Here is a 24,196-nt window from a genome sequence, read left to right as displayed (position 1 = left end):
CCCGAATAAGTAAAGCACTATTGAAGAAGAAGAATAAAGTAGGAGGACTCACGTTACCTGACCTCAGAATCTACTATACAGCAGAGGTAGTCAAAACAGCCTGGTACTGGTACAATGACAGATACATTGACCAATGGAATAGAATTGAGAACCCAGATATAAATCCACCCACCTACGGTCACCTGATCTTCAACAAGGGTCCAAAGTCCATCAAATGGGGAAAAGACAATCTTTTTAACAAATGATGCTGGCAAAACTGGATGTCCATCTGCAAAAAAATGAAACAGGACCCATACCTCACACCATATACAAAAACTAATTCAAAATGGATCAAAGACCTAAATATAAAGACTAAAACTATAAAGTTCATAGAAGAAAAATTAGGATCAACCCTAGAGGCCCTAATACAAGGCATTAACAGGATACAAACAATAACCAACAACACACAAATTCCAGAGGATAAGCTAGATAACTGGGATCTTCTAAAAATCAAACACCTATGCTCTTCAAAAGACATCACCAAAAGAGTAAAAAGAGAACCTACAGGCTGGGAAAAGATTTTTGGACATTACAAGTTAGACAAAGGTCTAATCTCTATAATCTACGAGAAAATCCAACACCTCTACAACAAAAAGACAAATAATCCAATTAAAAACTGGGCAAAGGAAATGAACAGACACTTTACCAAAGAAGACATTCAAGCGGACAACGGACACATGATGAAATGCTCAAGATCACTAGCCATTAGAGAAATGCAAATTAAAACCACAATGAGACACCATCTCACCCCAGCATTACTGGCATGAATCAAAAACACTGGAAATAACAAATGTTGGAGAGGCTCTGGGGTGATCGGAACTCTTATGTACTGCTGGTGGGAATGCAAAATGATACAACCATTTTGGAAAATGATATGGTGCATCCTTAGAAAGCTAGAAATAGAAATATCATATGATCCAGCAATCCCACTCCTAGAAATATATCCTAGAGAAATAAGAGCCATCACACAAATAAACATATGTACACCCATGTTCATTGCAGCATTGTTCACAATAGCAAAAAGATGGACACAACCTAGATGCCCATCAACAGATAAATGGATAAACTATGGTGCATACACACAATGGTGTATTATGCAATGATAAAGAACAATGATGAATTTGTGAAGCATCTCATAACGTGGATGAAACTGGAAGACATTATGCTGAGTGAAGTCAGTCAATCACAAAAGGACAAATATTGTATGAGACCTCTACTGAAAAGCTCATGTAAAATTTTACACACAAAAAAAACAATCTTTGTTGGTTACAATGGATGGGAGGGCTGGGAGGGGGAACAAAGTAGAGAATAGATAAGTGGTAACTTTGGTGAAGGGTAAGACGGTACACAATACTGGGGAAGCCAGCATAACTTGTACAAGGAAAAGTTATGGAAGCTCCATAGACACATCCAAACTCCCTGAGGGACTGAATTGCTGGGTGGAGGGCTGTGAGGATCATGATCTCAGGGAACATCTAGCTCAACAGGCATAACACAGTTTATAAAGAAAATGTTCTACATTCTACCCTGTGCGTAGCATCTGGGGTCTTAAAAGCCTGTGAGCAGCCATCTAAGATACTCCACTGGTGTCACCCCTTCGACAGCAAGGGAGAATGAAGAGAACAGGATACAAGGAAAAGATTAGTCCAAAGGACTAATGGACCACAGCTACCAAGGCCTCCACCAGACTGAGTCCAGTACAGCTAGATGGTGCCTGGCTACCACTACTGACTGCTCTGACAGGGATCACAATAGAGGGTTATGGACAGAGCTGGAGAAGAATGTAGAACAAAATTCTAACACAAAAAAAATACCAGATTTACTGGCCTGACAGAGACTGGAGAAACCCCAAGAGTATGGCCCCCAGACATCCTTTTAGCTCAGTGGTGAAGTCACTTCCAAAGTTCACGGTTCAGCCAGGGATTGAACAGCCCCATAAAACAAAACAGGATTAATAAGGCACAGCAGTCCAGGGACAAGAACTAGAAGGTAGAAGGGGACAGGAAAGCTGGTGACAGGGAACCCAAGGTTGAGTAAGGACAGTGTTGACATGTCGTGGGATTGTTAACCATTGTTATAGGACAATATGTTTACTAACTGTTTAATGAGAAACTGTTTTGTTCTGTAAACCTTCATCTAAAGTGAGAATAGCAGCACAACTGGAAGAACGTAATTGATGTCACTGAATTGTACATGTAGAAATTTTTGAAATAGTGTATCTTTGGCTATGTATATTTTCACCCAAAAAAAAAAACGGTCTTCCAAGGTCGAGAAGGGAGAGTGTTGACATGTCATGGGGTTGTTAACCAATGTCATAAAACAGTATGTGTACTGACTGTTTAATGAGAAACTATTTGTTCTATAAACCTTCACCTAAAGTACAATAAAATTTTTTTTTTAAAAAAAGAGTGACAAAAAAATTTAGATTAGCTTTTAAATCAATCATTGACTCGTTCTTCCATACATAATGTTGTTGTTGATGTGTACCATCAAGTCCATTCCAACTCACAGTGATGCTGTAGGACAGAACAGAACTTCCCCCATAGGGTTTCCTACGGGTTTACAGGAGCAGATCGTCAGGTGTTTCTCCCATGGAGTCACTGGTGGGTTCAAACTGCCAACCTTTCAGTTAGTAGCTGAGCACTTAACCATTGCACTATCAGGGCTCTTTCCATACATAACACACACTTAGAATTAGTTTCTATAGTATAAAGTTCATAAGCCATAATATAAACAGTATGAACTTAATATTAAATCCAGATCTTTCTGGATTTAGAGTAGTTCAGCCCTCATTTCTGGCCTAGACAATTGCACAGTTTCTATTTAATCTCCTTTCTCCAGCCTTTCATTCTTCCTGCCCTCCTCCCCCATAACACTCCACACATGACCACCATCACAGTGTCATCCTCTGGCTCATCCCTTTTTATACAGAATTAGAACTTTAAATGCACAGGTGGACAATATTTAGCCTTCACAATCTGGCCTTAATCTACTATTAACAGCTTTATATCCCAACATCACCTAAATATTGTAGTAATAATAACAGAAATAACTAACACATATATTTAAAAAATCACCAAACCCATTGCTGTCAATTCCAACCCATAGTGACCCCACAGAACAGAGAACTGCCCCATTGGGTTTCCAAGGAGCAGCTGGTGGATTTGAACCGCTGACCTTTTCGTCAGCAGCCATATCACTTAATCACTGTGCCACCAGGGCACTGATTATATACGTACTAGTACTTGGAGAAAGGAGCCCTGGTGGTGCAGTGGTTAAGTGCTCATCTGCTAACCAAAAGGTGGAGGCTCAAACCCACAAGTCGCTCTGTGGGAGAAAGACGTGGCAGTCTGATTCCATAAAGATTTACAGCCTTGGAAATCCTACACGGCAACTCTACTCTGTCCTATAGGGTGGCTATGAGCAGAATCGACTCAATGGCCATGGGTTTAATATATGGTGGCGCAATGGTTAACTGCGTAACTGCTGATGAAAAGGTTTGCATTTCAAACTTACCCAACTCTGCCAAAGAAAGACCTGGTGATCTGCTTCTGTAAAGATTACAGCCTAGAAAACCATATGGGGCAGTTCTGCCCTGTCATATGGGGTTGTTATGAGTCAGAATCAACTCCACAGCACCTAACAACAACAATATTTGGAGTTATTCTAAGGAATTTACATCTATTAGCCCATATGATTTTCACAACAACCCTGTTAAGTAGGCTCTATCATCATTACTGATTTACAAATGAAGAAACAAATGTAAAGAAAATTCAAGGAGGTGGGACCAAGATGGTGGAGTAGTCAGACACTTCCTGTGGTCACGCTTACAACAAAGACCCCAAAAAACAAATGAATCGATTATATACGACAATCTAAGAAACCTGAATATCAAAGGCAAAGTTGAGGAATCGGACTGAGAGGCAGGGGGAGGGAGAGATGGTTCAGAAGCAGCAAGGAGTTGCCAGACCTGACCCAGTGGGAACCAGTACCCTACAGGCTGGATCAGCTGGCGTGCATGGTGAGGTAAGCAGTGGCTCTTGGGACACGTTTTCCACATCAGGAGATACCGAGTGGCAGAGAGTCTACTCAAGCCTCCAGAAGCAGGGAAAAGCGGCAAACAATTGGTAAAGAATAAGTACATGCGTCTAACCTACCACATGGATCAAAAAACACCCCCATTGGGAAGAACCTCTTTCCCATTTACCTCCCCTTCCTTGCTCTGCACCAGTCCCAGGCCAGCTTTAGCAATTGCTGTGTACCTGGTATGGAAGTCAGACCTGTCGCATGCCCTGAGACATTTTCCCAGCTTTGGAGAAGGAACAAATTAACAAACAGAAAAAAATAATCTGCCAGCTCCCCTAAACCAGGAACTCCGGGCAGGTACTGCCCCTATGCCTAAGCATAGGCATAAGGGGTCCATGGACTTTGAATGCTTTTAACCCCTGCATAGACCTGTGTGGGCCCGCTTCAACACTGTAGGCCCTCATTAGCACGGTACAACAGGGGATATACCTGGAGGCATTGTCAACTGTATCAGCTATAAGGTGAAGTGGCAGATTCATGACATTTGACACCACTCTGCCCATTAAGTAGGGTCCTCACCTACCCACATAAGGTACCTAAGGACTGGTGGCTCCACCCACACCACCTAGCCACCAGCGACAGGGGTCCAAGAATAAGTGGTGCCTCTCAGTCCTTACAGCCAATATAATTGGATGCCTATAGTCTGGCTGCAAAACCTACCCACAATGCAGTCTAGGGAACAGGGACGCGCTTGCCTCCCAGACTCTCAGGGGCAGCCATAAGCCCCCTGCCTTGCTCAGCACATGACCCCCTACTGCAGCCAGATACCTATACCTACTCCAATCATCCCTGCCTGTCTAGAACTGTGGTGAGAGCCTGCATCACACACTGGGTGACCAACTACCTGGACACCTGAGCTGGATCCATACAAGAAAAGTAAACGGACTCCTGGGCTCACATACTTAGTAATAGCTCTAACCACCTGCTGACATGATGTGAGAGCTTTAAAGTTACCAATAATCAAACTAGCTCACACAAGCAGCCTATCTGGGTACAAAACAAAACAGGAAGCTAGGACACAGTAAGCAAACATAAAATAAATAAATATAATAACTTATTGATGGCTCAGAGACAACAGTCAATATCAAATCACATAAAGAGGCAGACCATGATGGCTTCAGCAAGTGCCCAAACAAAGACTCAAGAAATCTTCTGGAGGAAGAGAACTTCGTGGAATTATCACAGGTAGAATTCAAAAGATTAACATATAGAGCTCTTCAAGAGATCAGGAAAGAGATCATTCAGAATGCAGAATAAGTCAAGGAACATACAGACAAAGCAATAGAGAAACTTAAGAAGGTTATACAAGGGCATAATGGCAAATTTAACAGGCTGCAAGAATCCATAGAGAGACAGCAAACTGAAATCCAGAAGATTAACAATAAAATTTGATAATTAGACAACTCAATAGAAAGTCATAGGAGCAGAGTTGAGGCAAAGGAAGTCAGAATTAGTGAGACTGAAGACTAAGCACTTGAGACCAACTTATTTGAGGAAAAATCAGATAAAATAATTTTAAAAAATGAAAAGACCCTAAGAATTATGTGGGACTCTATCAAAAGGAATAACCTACTAGTGATTGGAGTACCAGAACGGGGGTGGATAACGTAAAATACAGAGAGAATTGTTGAGTATTTGTTGGCAGAAAACATCCCTGATATCATGAAAGATGAAAGACATCTATCCAAGATGCTCATCGAACCCCACACAAGGTAGATCCCAAAAGAAGTCACCAAGACATATTATAATCAAACTTGCCAAAACCAAAGAGAGAATTTTAAGAGCAGCTGGGGATAAACAAAAGTCATCTACAAACGAGACTCAATAAGACTATGCTCAGACTACTCAGCAGAAACCACGCAGGCAAGAAGGCAATGGGATGACATATATAAAGCCTTGATGGAAAAAAACTGCCAGCCAAGAATTATATATCCAGCAAAACTGTCTCTCAAACATGATGGCAAACGTAGGGCATTTCCAGATAAACAGAAGTTTAGGGAATTTGCAAAAACCAAACAAAAATTACAAGAAATATGAAAGGGAGTCTTCTGGTTAGAAAATCAATAACATTAGATAACAACCAAGACTAGATCACAGGACAGAGCAACCAGATATCAATCCAGATAGGGAAGTCACAAATAAAGCTAAAACACTGAAAACAGGGAAATGGAGATATCAATATGTTAAAGATTGCAACATTAAAATAAAAAAGAGGGAATAAAAAATGTAGACTGAGATTTTTTCATATGGAGAGGAAGTCAAGGCGATATAAAGAAATAAAAAACTGGTTTAAACTTAGAAAAATAGAAGTAAACATTAAGGTAACCACAAAGGAAACTAACAATCCTACACATCAAAATAAAAAACTAGAAAAATATAAAGACTCAGCATACACAAAATCAACAACAATGAAAAAGATGAAAAGAAAATGCATAAAGAAAAATGACTCAGCACAGAAAATTAAGTGGAACAAAGAAACTGTCAACAACACATACACACACACACACAAAAAAAAAATCAAAATGACAGCAGTAAACTCATACCTATCAATAATTACACTGAATGTAAATAGACTAAATGCACCAATAAAGAGACAGAGGGTGGCAGAATGGTTTAAAAAACATGATTCGTGTATATGCTGCCAACAAGAGACATGTCTTAGACTTAAAGACACAAACTAAAACTCAAAGGATGGAAAAAAATATATCAAGCAAACAACACTCAAAAAAGAGCAGAAGTGGCCATATTAATCTCAGACAAAATAGACTTTAAAGTAAAATCCACTACAAACAATAAGGAAGGACACTATATAATGATTAAAGGGTCAATATATCAGGAGGCCATAACTACAATAAATATTTATGCACCCAACGACAGGGCTCCAAAATACATAAAACAAACTCTAACAGCATTGAAAAGAAAGATAGACAGCTCCACAATAATAGTAGGAGACTTCAACACACCACTTTGGGTGAAGGACAGAACATCTAGAAAGCAGCTCAGTAAAGACACGGAAGATCTAAAAGCCACAATCAACCAACTTGATCTCATAGACACATACAGAACACTCCACCCAACAGCAGCCAAGTATACTTTCTTTTCCAACCCACATGGAACATTCTCCAGAATAGACCACATATTAGGCCATAAAGCAAGATTTAACAGAATCCAAACATCAAAATATTACAAAGCATCTTTTCTGAACATAAAACCATAAAAGTAGAAATCAATAACAGAAAAAGCAAGGAAAAAAAATCAAACACATGGAAACTGAACAACACCTTGCTCAAAAATTACTCAGTTATAAAAGAAATTAAGGAGGGAATAAAGAAATTCATAGAATCCAATGAGAATGAAAACATATCCTACCAGAACTCTTGGGACACAGCAAAAGCAGTGCTTAGAGGTCAGTTTAGAGCAATAAATGCACACATTCATTAAGAAGAAAGGGCCAGAATCAAAACATTAACCCTACATCTCGAACAAATAGAAAGAGAGCAGCGAAAGAAGCCCTCAGGCACCAGAAGAAAGAAAATAATAAAAATTAGAGCAAAGTTAAATGAAATAGAGGATAGAAAAACAATTGAAAGAGTTAACAAGATCAAAATCTGGTTCTTTGAAAAGATCAACAAAATTGATAAACCATTGGCCAAAGTGACAAAAGAAAAACAGGAGAGGAAGCAAATAACCCAAATATGAAATGAGATGGGCTATATCACAACAGACCCAACTGAAATTAAAAGAATCATAACAGAATACTATGAAAAACTGTACTCTTGACAAATTTGAAAACCTAGAAGAAATGGATAAATTTCTAGAAACACACTACCTACCTAAACTAACACAAACAGAGGTAGAACAACTAAATAAACCTATAACAAAAGAAGAGATTAAAAAGGTAATTTAAAAACTCCCAACCAAAAAAAAACCCCTGGCCCTGACGGCTTCACTGTAGAATTCTACCAAACTTTCAGAGAAGAGTTAACACCATTACTACTAAAGTTATTTCAAAGCATAGGAAAAGATGGAATACTCCCAAACTCATTCTATAAGCCAGCATAACCTTGATACCAAAACCCGGTAAAGACATCACAAAAAAAGAAAATTACAGACCAATATCCCCCATGAACATAGACGCAAAAATGCGCAACAAAATTCTAGCCAATAGAATTCAGCAACATATCAAAAAATAATTCACCATGACCAAGTGGGACTCATACCAGGTATGCAGGGATGGTTCAACATTAGAAAAACAATCAATATAATCCAGCACATAAATAAAACAAAAGACAAGAACCACATGATCTTATCAATTGATGCAGAAAAGGCATTTGACAAAGTCCAACACCCATTCATGATAAAATTCTCAGCAATATAGGAATAGAAGAGAAATTCCTCAATATCATTAACAGCATTTATACAAAGCCAACAGCCAACATCATCCTAAATGGAAAGGGCTTAAAAGCATTCCCCTTGAGAATTGGAACCAGGCAAGGATGCCCTCTATCACCACTCTTATTCAACATTGTGCTGGAGGTTCTAGCCAGAGCAATTAGGCTAGAAAAAGAAATAAAGAGCATCCAAATTGGTAAGAAAGAAGTCAAAGTATCTCTATTTGCAGATGATATGACCTTATAAACAGAAAACCCCAAAGAATCCACAAGAAAACTACTGGAAGTAATGGATTTCATCAAAGTATCAGGATACAAGATAAACACACAAAAATCAGTTGGATTCCTCTACACCAACAAAGAGAACTTCCAAGAGGAAATCACCAAATCAATACCATTTACAACAGCCCCAAGAAGATAAAATACTTGGTAATAAATCTAACCAGATACGTAAAAGACCAATACAAAGCAAACTACAAGATACTACTGTAAGAAACCAAAAGAGACCTACGTAAGTGGAAAAACATACCTTGCTCACGGATAGGAAGATTCAATATTGTGAAAATGTCAATTCTATACAAAGTGATATTACAGATACAACACAAACCCAATCCAAATTACAACGACATTTTTTAATGAGATGGAGAAAGAAATCACTGACTTTATATGGAAAGGAAAGAGGCCTCGGATAAGTAAAGCATTCCTCAAGAAGAAAAACAAAGTGGGAGGCCTCACACTACCTGATTTTAGAACCTATTATACCACCACAGTAGTCAAAACAGCCTGGTACTACAACAACAGATACATAGACCAATGGAACAAAATTTAGAATCCAGACGTAAATTCATCCACCTATGAGCAGCTGATATTTGACAAAGGCCCAAAGTCCATTAAATGGAGAAGAGACAGTCTCTTTAATAAATGGTGCTAGCATAACTGGACATTCATCCGCAAAAAAACTGAAACAAGACCCATACCTTACACCATGCACAAAAACTAACTCAAAATGGATCAAAGGCCTAAATATGAAATCTAAAATGATAAAGATCATGGAAGAAAAAATAGGGACAATGCTAGGAACCCTGATACATGGCATAAACAGAATACAAAACATTACTAACAATGCACAAACATCAGAAGAGAAACTAGATAACTGGGAGCTCCTAAAAAATCAACCACTTGTGCTCATTAAAAGACTTTACCAAAAGAGTAAAAAGACAAACTACAGACTGGGAAAAAAAATTGTGTATGACAATTCCAATCAGCATCTAATCTCTAAAATCTACAAGATACTACAAAACCTCAACAACAAAAAGACAGCTCAATTAAAAAATGGGCAAAGGATATAAACAGGCACTTCACCAAAGAAGACATTCAGGCAGCTAACAGACATATGACGAAATGCTCCGATCATTAGCCGTTAGAGAAATGCAAATCAAAACTACAAGGAGATACCATCTCGCCCCAACAAGGCTAGCATTAATCCAAAAAATACAAAATAATAAATGTTGGAGAGGTTGTGGAGAGACTGGAACACTTACACACTGCTGGCAGGAATGTAAAATGGTATAACCACTTTGGAAATCGATTTGGCGCTTCCTTAAAAAGCTAGAAATAGAAGTGCCATATGATTCAGCAACCTCACTCCTTGGAATATATCCTAGAGAAATAAAAGCCATCACACAAATAGATATATGCATACCCATGTTCATTGCAGCACTGTTCACAATAGCAAAAAGATGGAAACAACCTAGTGCCCATCAACAGATGAATGGTAAACAAATTATGATATATTCACACAATAGAATACTATGCAATGATAAAGAACAATGATCAATCTGCGAAACGTCTCATAACATGGATGCACCTGAATGGCATTATGCTGAGTGAAATCAGTCAGTCGCGAAAGGACAAATATTGTATGAGACCACTACTATAAGAACTCAAGAAAAAGTTTAAACAGAAAAGAAAACATTCTTCAATGGTTATGAGGGTGGGGAGGGAGTGAGAGGGGATATTTAGTAACTAGATAGTAGATGGTAGACAAGAATTAGGTGATAGTAGACAAGAATTAGGTGAAAGGAAGGACAACACACAATACAGGGGAAGTCAGCACAACTGGGCTAAATCAAAAGATAAGAAGTTTCCTCACATGTCCAAACACTTCAAAGGATAGAGTAGCAGGGCTGGGGTCTGGGGACCATGCTTTCAGAGGACATCTAGGTCAATTGACATGACAAAGTTTATTAAGAAAATGTTCTGCATCCCACTTTGGTGAGTGGCATCTGGGGTCTTAAAAGCTAGCAAATGGCCATCTAATATACATCAATTGGTCCCAACCCACCTGGAACAAAGGAGAATGAAGAACACCAAAGACACAAGGAAAATATTAGCCCAAGAGACAGAAAGGTCCACATAAACCAGAGACTCCTTTAGCCTGAGACCAGAAGAACTAGATGGTGCTTGGCTACCACCAATGACTGCCCTGACAGGGAACACAACAGAGAGTCCCTGACGGAGCAGGAGAAAAGTGGGGTGTAGAACTCAAATTCTAATAAAAAGACCAGACTTCTTGGTTTGACTGAGACTGGAGGAACCCCAGATGACATGGCCCCCATACTCTCTGTTAAATCAGAACTAAAACCATTCCTGAAGCCAACTCTTCAGACAAAGGTTAGACTGGACTATAAGACATAAAATAATACTCTTGAAGAGTATGCTTCTTAGTTCAAGTAGATACATGAGACTAAATGGGCAGCTCCTGTCTGGAGGCGAGATGAGAAGGCATAAAGGGACAGGAGCTGGTTGAATGGACACAGGAAATCCGGGGTGGAAAGCAAGAGTGTGCTGTCACATTACAGAGAGAACAACTAGTGTCACATAACAATGTGTCTACAAATTTTGTATGAGAAACTAACCTGAGCTGTAAACTTTCACTTAAAGCACAATTAAAAAAAAAGAAAATTCAAAATGTGTCCAAAGTTGTACTTAGTAAATAGCACAGCTGGGGGAGGAATCCAACCAGTCTTGCTCCAGATTGAGCTCTCAATCACTATACTACATGTTTGAAAGATACTCATATAAGCATGCATGCACATGCACACATACATACACTCTAAAATTCTTACTTTTTACTAGTCAATTTATTCTCTCTTACATGCTTTTGCATATATTGTTCTTCTACTTGGAATGTTCTAATCTCCTCCCTTCTAAAAACCCCTACCCCTCCTCCAAGACACAACACAAATGTCTCCTTTATGAAACCTGACCCTACGTTCCTAAGCACTGACAGGCCCTCTCCCCTTTATCCCAGAGACACTGAGACTTTATTCCTACTTGTATTAAAGCAGGTATATTTGAAGAGATACATAGTAATACTCAGTCTCTCAGCCAAAACCACTAGGTGGCCTCGTGCATGGATACTGTGCACTTTTCAGGTGGGTATTCTCAGAGCTGAGAATAATCCCTGGCACAAGGAATGCCTGACCAAAAGGAAGAGATGGGGCTACACAAGGATGCATTAAAACAGTCTCCTAGAGGATTAAGGTTGAGTCTTGATTGCCCCCAGTGTGAACTTTGCCACCCTGGCAAAAGCCATCACAGTGGCACTGGTAATCAAGCAGATCAGTGAAGGTCCCCCTCGCACAGTGGGGAGGAGTCTTTGCTCTCATTGTCCCTTTTCCACCACCTGCTATGCCTTTCTGCCCTTCTAAAAGTTTTTTTTCTAATAAATAAATAAAGAATAAGGTTGATAGATTTCATTATGTTGTTAGTTGATTTCAACTCACAGTGAGCCCATGTGGCAGAGTAGAACTGCCCCATAGAATTTCCAAGGAGCAGCTGGTGGATTCCAACTGCCGACCTTTTGGTTAGCAGCCAAGCTCTTAACAACTGCGCCACCAGAGCTCCAGTATATCCACTAGTGAGCTTTAATAAGTCATAATACTTTGACATATTTACATTAGTTCTCTCTTCTTATAAAAATAAAATATTACAGAGTTGAAGCCCCCCACAAAGAAGTCATTTTTGAACTTATCCAAAGATGACTCCAATGAACCACACCCCTAGTATTTACTTCTCTGTGTAGTCTCCTCCCACAGAGTCTGGGGTGACCTAGAAATCACAGTAAAACTAGAATTAAGCAGAAGTGATGCTGAGCCATTACCAAACCCAGCACTGAGTACGACTGGAAACTTCTAGTTTCTCCCTCTTAGAATGCTCTATTTTAAAAGCCTATAACCAGCCATGTGAGAAGTCTGGCATCCCTGCTGGAAAAACACATGGAAGACCTCATGGAAAGAAAGAGGCTCTGACACAAGAAAGACAGAGGAAGGCCTGGTAGTCCTAGCGACCTACCTGAACTTAGCTTTCCAGCCATTCCTGACAATATATCAGACATGTGAGTGAGTCATCTTGGATATTCCAGCCTAGTCAAGCTCCCAGATGACTGCAGTCCCAGTCAACATTATATGGAGCAGAAGAGTCACCCAAATGAGCCCCATCAACCCTCAAAATCACTAGTAATAATAAAATGGTTGTTGTTTTAACCCACTAGGTTTTGGGACGGTTTGCTGTGCAGCAATATATAATCAAAACAGAAATATGTATTCTTTGCAAACAAGAAAACTAGAACAGAAATACAAAGATATTTAAAATATAAAGAAGAAAACTAAAATGATTCATAATCCCAAAACCAGGACATAAGCACATTTAAATTTTTTTGTATTTCATCCAAGTCTTTTTTCTATGCATACGATTTCCCCATGTTTGTGATCATACGTGTATCATTGCTTTTTTTCCACTTGGCAGCATAATATCAACATTTTCCAATGTTCTTAAATCTTTTAAATATGCATAATTTAGGGAGGTGAAGTATTGTATCATAATAGATATAAGTATAATTAAGTTGAGGATCGATTTTTTTAACCTTAATCAATTTGATACACCAAAAAAAAAAAAAAATGTTGCTTTCATTTGCATTTCTTTGGTCTTTAGTGAGTACTCACTTACCGATTTTTATTTTTATGCATTTTTAAAATATGTACATGTACAATAAGATATTAAAGCTCTGTCAGAGTATAGAAAATTTTTTTTTCAATTTGCTGTTTAGCTTTTCATTTCGTTTGTGATGCTACTGGGCATATGGATATTACATTTAAGTAGGTATGATCAAGTCTACCAATCTTTTTTCTTTATGAGAAAAAATAACACTTTAAGATCGGAAGTAAAATAAATTTCATCACTTCCTCAAGATAAAATGAATTTCCCACTTTGTCAGTAAATCCCTTCAACAAGCATTGACAACTTTTCTTACCTCCTCAAAGCAACAAAAGTTAGCACATCCATAAACACTGGGAGTTCCAAGTTCAAACAACGGGTAAATATTTTCACCCAAGCTGTAAGAGTGTACTTTTCACTGAGGAAACATCACACTACAAAAAAGGCTTGGATCAATTGGATTCAAAGCAGAAAATCTCTCACCAAACACCCAAGCATCATGCTGAGCTTCTGAGTACACATTTGTCTACTCAGCAGGCTCAGGCACACGAAGTCATGCGCTAACCACAGACAAGTCAGTAATCTAGGCACTCACTACCTACAGACCAGCAGTTGTCAACCAGGAGTGATTTTGCCTCCAAGGGGACATTTGACCGTGCCTGGAAATATTTTTGGTTGTCACAACTGGAAAAGGGGCTGCTGCTTGTATCTAGCAGCCAGAGGCCAGCGATGCCGCTAAACATTCCACAATGCACAGGACAGCCCCCACAACAAAACTCACACATTCCAAAATGTTTATTGTGCCAAAGTTGAGAAACTCTGCCCTAGGCCAACACAATAGGAATAAAATGACCTCTTACCTCTCCTGTATAATTATATTTGCCTCTCAGAATCTTCCTATAAAGCCTGGCGTGGCTTTCATCATCAAAAGGCAGCAATCCACTAAGTAACACATACGTGATTACACCAAGAGCCCACATGTCCACTGCACTGGTGTAAGGTTTCCTTAGCAAAATCTCAGGGGCTATGTACTCTGGTGTCCCACAGAGTGTCCTCATTGTCCAGTCACCACTTTTGTTCCCAGAGTTTGCCAACCCAAAATCTGTGATTAAAATTTTTGACTCTGCACCTGGATGATAGTATAAGAGATTTTCAGGCTTTAGGTCCCTATGAGTTATTCGCAAAGCGTGCAAATACCTAATCCCATCAGCAACCATCCGGAGGATCCTGACTGCATCCTGCTCTGTAAAGGATCTCTGAGCAATGAGTCGATCGAAGAGCTCCCCTCCCGTTGCCAGCTCCATCACCATGTAAACACAATCCAGGGCCTCAAAGACCTCCATGAGCTGGACAATGTAGCAATGGCTAACCCGCCTCAGGACGCTGAGCTCCGATTCACACGCTTCTCTGCCTTCCCTCATTCTGGTTTCCATCACTTTTATTGCAAAAGGCTTCTTGGTGGCTATCTGCTCCACTCTGACAACCTTGCTGAAACTGCCTTTCCCAATAAGAGCCTTGATGTCATATCTGTTTGGAAGAAAAACCAAACTTGTTATCCCTCTGAAATGATGATTCTCAAAATTATCTAAGTCCGTGCTTTATATCAGCTTTTCTATCCTTATATTCTTTCTGCTCTGGTTCCCTCACTATTATTATTATTACTCCCTCACTTATTATTGCTTAATTGTGTTTAGCATTTTTGAAAGCCACCCCAAATCTTTTTTTGAAACGGAGGCAAGTGATAGAAAGTTAATTAGTTGGTAGACAGACAGTCTTAATAACAATAGCTAGCATTTATTAGACATTTATTATGTGCCAGGCATTTACATATATAAAAAACCATATCCCTACAAAAATCCCGATGTAATAGCCAGTTGCCGTTGAGTCGACTCCAACTCATGGGGACACCATGTGTGTCAGAGTAGAATTGTGCTCTATAGGGTTTTCTTTTTTCTCTTTCTGGAAGTAGATCACCAGGACTTTCTTCCAAGGCACCTCTGGATGGATTCAAATCACCAGTCTTTCAGTTAGCTGCTAAGTGTGTTAACTGTTTGCACCAGCCAGGAACTCCCAGGTAATGTAATACTAGTTCCCTATTTCCAATAAGAAAATTAAGGATAAAAAAAAGTTAAGTGATTTTCCCAAAGCCACCCAAACTATATAATTGGAATGGACAGGATTCAAATTCAACTCCTTCAGACTCATTTTACCAAAAATTTTAGAACCTCCCTCTATCATTTCCTTCTTCCAACACTTTCTTTTATCATTCTTCAACAATAACCACTAAATCATGTGGGGAGAATTTAAAAAAGCTTTATTCCTGATTATAAGTTCTCAAAGGAGGGAGCTTACTATATCAGGAGACAGAGTACAAACACAGTTTCTGTGTGTTACTCGTCAGTGAGCGCTCAGTCCCATACATACCTTGTACACAGTGGCTCTTTAACAAATTATCACTGAAAAAGGAAACATGGCTGTACTATTATAAAAGCAGGTTTCAGAAGTCTAATGAGGGAGGTGTTAGGGCCACCCTCCAGCCAACAGATTTTCACAGTCTCCTCACCTCTCACCCTCATGCACTTGCAATTTATAAGCAGTAACCAGAAATTTAACATGAGATGTATGTCAGTAATGTGTATCGTTGATACATTAATGCTGACTAAAAGACCAGGAAGTCAGCTAGGCTTTCAAAGACTAGGGATTTTATTTTATTTTATTTATTTATTTATTTTGTACTTTAGATGAAGGTTTACAGAACATACTAGTTTCTCATTAAACAATTAGTACACATATTGTTTTGTGATATAGGTTGCCAACCCCACGACATGTCAACACTCTCCCCTTCTCTACCTTGGGTTCCCAATCACCAGCCTTTCCGTCCCCTCCTGCTTTCTTGTCCCTGCTCCTGGACTGGTGTGTCCATTTAGTCTCATTTTGTTTTATCGGCCTTTCTAATCTTTGGGTGAAGGGTGAACCTCAGGAGTGACTTCATTACTGAGCTATAAGATGGTCCGGGGACCATACTCTCGGGGTTTCTCAAGACTAGGGATTTTAAACTTGAGTTAGCCATGTAAATTTCTATGTAGATTTAGGAACATCACATTTTACCCTCTATCTTTATTTAAGAAATGTTGAGAAGCTGCTAGACTTAGAATAGTGATTTGGGAGCTGGAAAGAATATTAAGAGAATGATCTCGTTTAACCCCTCATTTTACAAATAAGGAAATCTGAGGCTCAGGTTAGCTAATTGGTTATTTAAATTGTACGGTCAGGATTAGAATATAGATCTTCTTATCTGCATCATAATTTGGTGTTCTTCCCACTTTATTAAAACTTTTTCCAAGTAGGGTTGCCAGAAGAAGCTCTGGTAGCACAATGGTTAAGCATCTGGCTGCTAATAGAAAGGTTGGCGGTTTGAATTCACCAGCCACTCTGTAGAAGAAAAGACCTGGTGATCTGTTCCCATAAAGATTACAGCCTAGGAAACCTTCTGGGGCAGTTCTGCTCTGTCCTTTAGGGTCACTATGTGTCAGAACTGACTTGGTGATACACAACAAGGTTGCCAGAGCATGGAAGAAAAATGTAAAGTACCCAAAAAGGATAAAGTAACTCTTTAAGTCACATACTAGATATTAAAGATTCAAAAGTAAATATCAATCTGTGCTTTAAATAGCCTTTTTTTTTTTTTTCTTTTTTGGCTGAGCTAATTCTTTCTGTAATTTTTATTGCTGCCTACTTTTTGGTTCCCTATATTCATGTACTCACTGAATAAAAATGACATTCAGCTGTGCCAGCTTACAGGAAACAGCTTTGTTCTACACAGTGCACTTAATTTTCTGGCCAATTACCTTATCAAAACAGATAGCAATTTAGTAATCTTAAATAGATTCTTTCCCCTCTTCCCTTTCCAACTTTGCTTTTTTATTCACATGCACCCCCAGTGTGATTTTGAAGATAATCACAGGCATTTCAAATTCTATTGCATTGCAGACCAACCAAGTTTTGCATTACCTCTAATGTGGATGAAAGCATTTTGCAAATACTAATTTATTGCTATGCCCTCAAACTGCAAGGCAAACTCATTTCACATAGACTTAATCATCAGATATCAGAGAAATTACCATTTCTGAGGAGCTATAATCTTCTGCTCAAATAAAAGAAGTTTTATTCAATACTGTTAGTGGCTTTCATATAACAAATAATTGACAAAATGCTAGTCATTTGGCATGGTACAAACAGAAGGCTTTAAGCCAAGATTTAGAGTAGTAGAAATAAATGGCTCCAGATTGAATAACTAATGTCAAATAACAAATTCCTGAAGCTATACCCTTGCTCATGAACTCCTGACAGCCATGGAGCATGGCCATCTTTATCATTCACTGAATTCATGTTATTCCCTAATCATCACATATATTGTGAAAACATTAAGTAAGGATTGAATCAAGTAGGGGAGAAAAAAATTCTTCCCATTTCTTCCATTTTCACATTCCTCCCCTCACAGAGAGCAGCCTCAAAGTCAGTTTTATAGGGAAACAATTGGGTGTAGCAAAGAGTTAAGCACTGAACTACAAGCCGAAAGGTTAGCAATTCAAATCTGCCCAGAGGCACCTTAGAAGAAAGGCCTGGTGATCTGCTCCCAAAAGGCCGTAGCCTTGAAAACCCTATGGACTCAGTTCTACTCTGCACACTTGAAGTTGCCATGAGAAGCAACTGACTTGACGGCAACTGGTTTGGGTTTTGTTGTTGTTATTGTTTTTGGTTTGTTTGTTTTTTGGTTTTTAATTTTCCATCATCCCAAAAGAAATATAAATAGGAAATATTAATTTCACCTCAGCTGCCACTAACCGGGAATATTTTTAATATGGACAAAAAATGAAACATAGAATTATATCATAATTTGTTTGATAGAATGAATTATAATAAACTCCCAAGAAGAAAGTGAGTATAGTCAAATTTAAATTCTATCGTATCTAGTCTATGAAAGTTATAAGGGGAATCACAAAGGACAGAGAGGAAAGATAACTGTGCTCTGTACCCAATTCTGCCACTGACTTGGATTTAACCTTCTGGAGCTCAACTCATTGATTAAAGAAGAACGTTGAAGAAAAAATATTCTCTGAAGCCGAGATCCTCTGCTTCTATGATCCGTTTATACTTAAAGGCGCTAGGACTACTCCAGAAGTGGAGGTTATCCTGATGGACTAGAATAGCCTCATCTCCGTGGATACTGATGACCAGAGATGATGTTTAAACAATTTAGTCCTGACCAGACCCCAAATCCACTCTGATTCAAATTCATTTGCATCAGCCAGTTTTGTTCTTCTCTAAGCCTAGCAGCTAGTGGACTGATCTTCAAGTAACTATTGTACTAAAACTTTCCAAGGAGGCCAGTACGTACAGACTTGAGGCAGAGCACTGGGATTAAGCAAACAAACAATTCCAGGACTAGAAGTGTCCCTGAGAAGCCAGTGAGCTTCACACTGTCGAGTGGAAGGGGATCCTGTGATTTCCTTGGTCAACATGTCCAATACTGTGTACTCTGACGCAATTATTTCTCAGGCCAACCAACCTGCCATTCTTGCTCCTTTCCTACATAGGAGTCAGCTAGGTCCTACTTGTATTTCATGAATACAGTAAATAAGCATTGTACTAAGATCTAAGGAAGACTTGTGTATGCACTGTGCAACATAATTTACATGTATTATTTTAATTATCCTCACAACAGCTCCATGAGGTCAGTAATATTATTACTCCTTTTTTACAGAGGTAGAAACTGAGGAGGAGAAAGGTTAAGGACTGTTCCCAATGACCAGATAGAAGAGACTGGAGTGGATCTCAAGTCGGGTGGACTCGAAGGTCTGTTTCTATTGCACTCTGATCTCTTCTTCGTGAATTTAGTGGAGGATTCCTCACGAACCTAGTCTGGCTGGCACCAACCACAGCATATCCCATAGCGCCTGAAGGGTGGGGGTTGGGAGCCCTTCTTCCTTCCCAAACTCTGAAGACAGGAATTCCCTTCCTTTCCTTGCTCCTCCTCTTCCTTGTCGGTCTCCTAATTTTCCCCATCCTCTGCCCTCCCTTCTCAGAGGTTACGTTTTTTGACCCAGCCCCAGGCCAGCCCCTAGGCCGGCGCTTCACCAGGCGCTTTACCTGGCGAGGACCCGGGGGTCGAACTTGGCTCGGAAGCGGACCACCTGCATCCTCCGAGCTGCCTCGGCCACCGCGGCGGATCCCGGCCCCGCGCCTGCGGCGCGGCCTTGGCCTTGACCCTCCTGCTTGACCCGGGCCAGCGCCGGCGGCTCTGGAACCACCTTCCTGCTGGCGCCGCAACCCATGCCGGCAACACACGCTTCGCGGCGCTCCCGAGAAGGACCTGCGGCTAGGAAAACAGGGGCTCCGGGTGCGGCCGCCCATTTATCCCCAGAACAACTGAGAAGGGGCGGGACAGAGCGATCCACCCATTAAGGCAGGCTCCGAAAAAAGCCCCACTGTGGGATCTTTTTGGAAAATAACCCTCAGAATTACCCCCTAAACCGTCAGGACGCCTTGATCATCACTGGCCACTTACCGACATGTATAGTTTGACACGGTGAAAGCAAAACAGACTGTAAGGCAGGCAGGAGACTTGCGCTTAATTCTCGGGCCTCAATTTCCTCATCTGTAAAATGAGTAAATTAACATATAAAATCAGCCGAGTCTATGAAGGATCTCTTTCCTGTAAAGGGTTTCTATGTCTCCGTGGCTGAGCACATATCCAGATAGCATGAACATTAAACGTATTATTTAAAAACTCTAAGAGCTTATAATAAAGTATAAGATACAGTTGTAGATTGTTGCATTAATTAAGCAGTCCACAAGGGTCAGTGTCTGGCACTCCACTAACCCTCTTACAACCCTAAGAGACGTGACCCTCCCCCTCTGGTAGTCCATCTAAGATAGAAAAACTTGGCAGCAAAAACAGATACCCAGAACGCAACCCAAAACACTATGCAAATAAAAGGATGAGATGTAAAAGAAACAATTATATATAATATGTGTCGATCCCGACTCATGGCAACACCATGTGTTCAGAAAAGAACTATTCCATAAGGTTTGAAAACAACTGTTCCATAGGGTTTTCAATGTTGTGACCTTTCAGAAGCAGATCACCAGGCCTATCTTCTGAGGTGCCTCTGAGTAGGTTCCAACCGCCAATCTTTTGGCTAGTAGTCCAGCGCTTAACTATTTGTGCCACCCAGGGACTCCTATATATAAATGTAAATACTCCTGTGTTAATATAGGAGCCCTGGTGGCGCAGTGGTTAAGAGTTTGTCTGCTAACCAAAAGGTTGTCAGTTCAAATCTACCAGCTGCTCCTTGGAAACCCTATGGGGCAGTTCTACTCTGTCCTGTAGGGTCACTGTGAGGTTCCTACTCGAAGGCACCTAACAACAACAACATGTTCATTCTTGTATTCATCTGTGTTTATGTGTGTATGCGAGTGTGTGTTTAGGTATGTGTGCATGCATGTAATTATTATGTGTCCTGAAAACCCAAACCCGTTGCCATCGAGTGAATTCCAACTCACAGCAACCCTATAGGACAGAGTAGAACTGCCCCATAGGGTTCCCAAGGAGCAGCTGGTGGATTAGAATTGGCAACCTTTTGGTTAGCAGCCAAATGCTTAACTACTGCGCCACCAGGGCACCTACTATGATGCATAGGAAGTAAAATTTAGTCAAGGCCAAGCAAGTCAAGATCACGGCACCAGCAAGTTGTAGAACCAGAACCGAACACCATGTCTCTTAACTTCCAGTCCAGTGCTCTTTTAATTGTGTCACATTTCGCTTCTAATTTCATTTATTTTTCAGTTTAGTTTAACAGGGAACAACTGGGTGGGTGAATGGTGATGGATTTTCCCAGAGGAACTGTATGTTGAGGAAAATTTTGAAATATGAGTTGAGTATAACCTGTTGCCTTCGAGTCAATACTAACTCATAGCGACCCTGTAGGACGGAGTAGAACTGCCCCCATAGGGTTTCCAAGGGGTGACTGGTGGATTCCAACTGCCGACCTTTTGGTTAGCAGCCAAATGCTTAACCAATGCACCACCAGGGCCAATAGCAGAGAGAAAATTAGCCCAACCTGCAAAAGGAGTGTCACTATCAAGTAAAAGACTTGGTAAAAAATCCTCAGAATACTCCAAGTACTAGGAAACAAAGAGAGAATGTTGTTTTTAAACAAGTGAACAACTCGTGCTTTTGTGTCTCAAGTTTTTTGAACTAATTCAAAGGATAGACTATACAAGCAGAGTGAAGAAGAGAAGAGGGAGAAAATGGAAAGAAGTAAAAAGTTAAGGTGCAGCTCAAAGAACAATATCTATTCCTCAGAGCTCTCTGGTGTAAGGATTGTTTGGATGTGTGCTGCCCAGCAAATAGGAAGCACCTACAATAAAACCTTAACCTAGACAGCAGTTGAAGGCATCAGACAATTTCACAAGGCATTCGCTCTGCGTGTCTGGGTTATCCCAGCAGCAAACTTTTCATAGCAAGCTGCAGAAACCTCTCCTTCCTGACCACAGCTGGCCGAACAGCAGGGAAGGCTTTGTCAAGAGCCTCCCCCAAGACTAAACCATGTTCCACGAGAATTGATTAATACAGTTACTGATTTTAAAGCCTTTGAAAATGAAAAACATTAATAGAAACCACTGATTAGGTATCTTCTGGAAGGCACTATTAAGTGAAAGTGTTGTTAAGAATATAAATTCTGTCCCTAGAGACAAAATTTAACTTCTACATTCAGAGCTTTGACTTTCAAGGGCTTTCACCAAGCTTTGATATGGTAAAAGGATCGTAATCTTTTTTTTTTTTTTTTTACCCTAAGTAACCCCAGAGAAAGAATAATACCTAAACTATAAAATAATGCCCTACTATATAGTCTCCTGCATTTATTTCTCCTTATTGTGCATAATTACTTCATTATATGTGAGACCTCTCAAGCACTGTTTGCAACCACATGATATTTAAACAGTAACTATTTATACTTATTTAAATTATATACTTATCCTAATTAAACTAATAAAATTGTTTAAATGAACTTTGATTTAAGGACAGTTTTAAATGAATTTGTATTTTTATATCAATGTGTTTAGTGCTTCTAAGTGACTTTCCGTACCGCTCACACCAACTGAGTAAATGGAATCAGTGTTTAGCACCCAGTTCTGTGAACTTTACTCCAGTGATATTTTCTGAAGAGCATATAAATTGAACCTCAAGCTTCTAAACAAAAAATCTGACTTCATTCTCAACTCCTGTTCATGGCCCAAAATTCACAAAGATGTACTTGGTAATTGGTAATAACATTCTTAACAATATGTAATATGTGACTCTAATTATTTAGTGCCCAGCTCCATCCTATACACAGTTTTTAGAAAGCAGAGTTAGAAGGGCATCAAGTTAAATCCTAGAATGTGTCCTGAGAAATAGAAATTCTGAACCTATAGAAACATCCCTAGATTAACTCTGTAGTTTATACTTCACAAATTGATTTAATTAAGTGACTTGATTTGTAAAAGATATACTCCACAGTTACAGTGCAACCTCTAAAGAGTATTCTACTGAAAGGATTTAAGGAATTATGCCAAATGAAAAGCTCATTAAATACCATTACATCACTTAGGGAAAACTAATTTCTCTCTTACATGCATAGTATTGGTGGAAAACATGAAAAATTTTATAAGCATTCTGTATTCTATTGTCAGTCTTCCGTACACTTAACTAAAATAGAGTAAAACAACTAATTAGGGATATCACAGGCAATGGGAAGCCTGACAATTCTATATCTATATATATTTTTAACATGTAAAATGAAATCTCATCATTCAGAATTAGTTCCTCTTGGAATGGCTGCAGTTTTTTGTTTGTTTCGGTTTTTTTGTTTGTTTCAAACTTTAGTTCTCTTTAGAGCCTCCCTGCTGGGATTAATTTTCTCTAAAGCAATCTCACATCTGAAACATCAGTTTGAAGACATTCCTCTTTTTGACTTCCTTTTCCCCAAGGTGTAGAATTTGTATTTGTAATGACAAGTAGCATGGGGTTCTTTTAAACCAATTTCACATATACCATGATGTGTGGAACCAACAACGCGGTGCTTCTCTGAGCGTTCTCCCCATAAACAAATAATGTTGCTGGGTGTCATCAAGTGGATTCCAACTCCTAGCAACCTTGTGTGACAGGATAGAACTGCTCCAAAGGGTTTGCTTGCTTGTAATCTTTACAGAAGCAGATCGTTGGGTCTTTCTCCAGGGGAGCCACTGGGTGGATTCAAACTGCCAGCCTTTCAGTTAGCAGGAGAGCACTTAACCGTTGCTCCACCAGGGCTCCTAAACAAATAATAATGAGGCTTTAAGTAGGTTGTCTTTGTGTAAAACTCAGAAACTAGAAGCTTTCCTGCTACCCTTGGTAGTCTATTTCTCATTATCATAACAACTTCCTGAAACAAAAAGGAGCTATAATAATTCAGACATGTCAGTAATAATTTTTCAATTACTAAAAGTATTTCTCCTAGAACAGGATACAAGGAAAAGATCAGTCCGAAGGACTAATTGTCCACAGCTACCAAGGCCTCCACCAGACTGAGTCCAGTACAGCTAGATGGTGCCCGGCTACCACCACTGACTGCTCTGATCAGGATCACAACAGAGGG

At 39.6% G+C, this 24,196-nt stretch overlaps 1 protein-coding gene across 1 annotated transcript in view; it reads right to left on the bottom strand.

Annotated features, from left to right (window-relative positions):
* PSKH2 (protein serine kinase H2) overlaps positions 1-19,927 on the bottom strand; it is a 37,747-nt gene extending 17,820 nt beyond the window's left edge. The window contains exons 1-2 of the mRNA XM_004370795.2: positions 19,665-19,927; positions 14,375-15,041 (exon numbers count right to left, since the gene is read on the bottom strand). Of these exons, the coding sequence (XP_004370852.1) occupies positions 14,375-15,041; positions 19,665-19,849 (852 nt within the window). The 5' untranslated portion in view covers positions 19,850-19,927. The remainder of the gene's footprint in view (positions 1-14,374; positions 15,042-19,664) is intronic.
* Positions 19,928-24,196: the final 4,269 nt, after the last annotated feature.

This window comes from Trichechus manatus, unplaced genomic scaffold, assembly GCF_000243295.1.
Source record: "Trichechus manatus latirostris isolate Lorelei unplaced genomic scaffold, TriManLat1.0 scaffold00009, whole genome shotgun sequence".
Taxonomy (NCBI): domain Eukaryota; kingdom Metazoa; phylum Chordata; class Mammalia; order Sirenia; family Trichechidae; genus Trichechus; species Trichechus manatus.
This window is presented reverse-complemented; position numbering and strand designations above follow the sequence as displayed.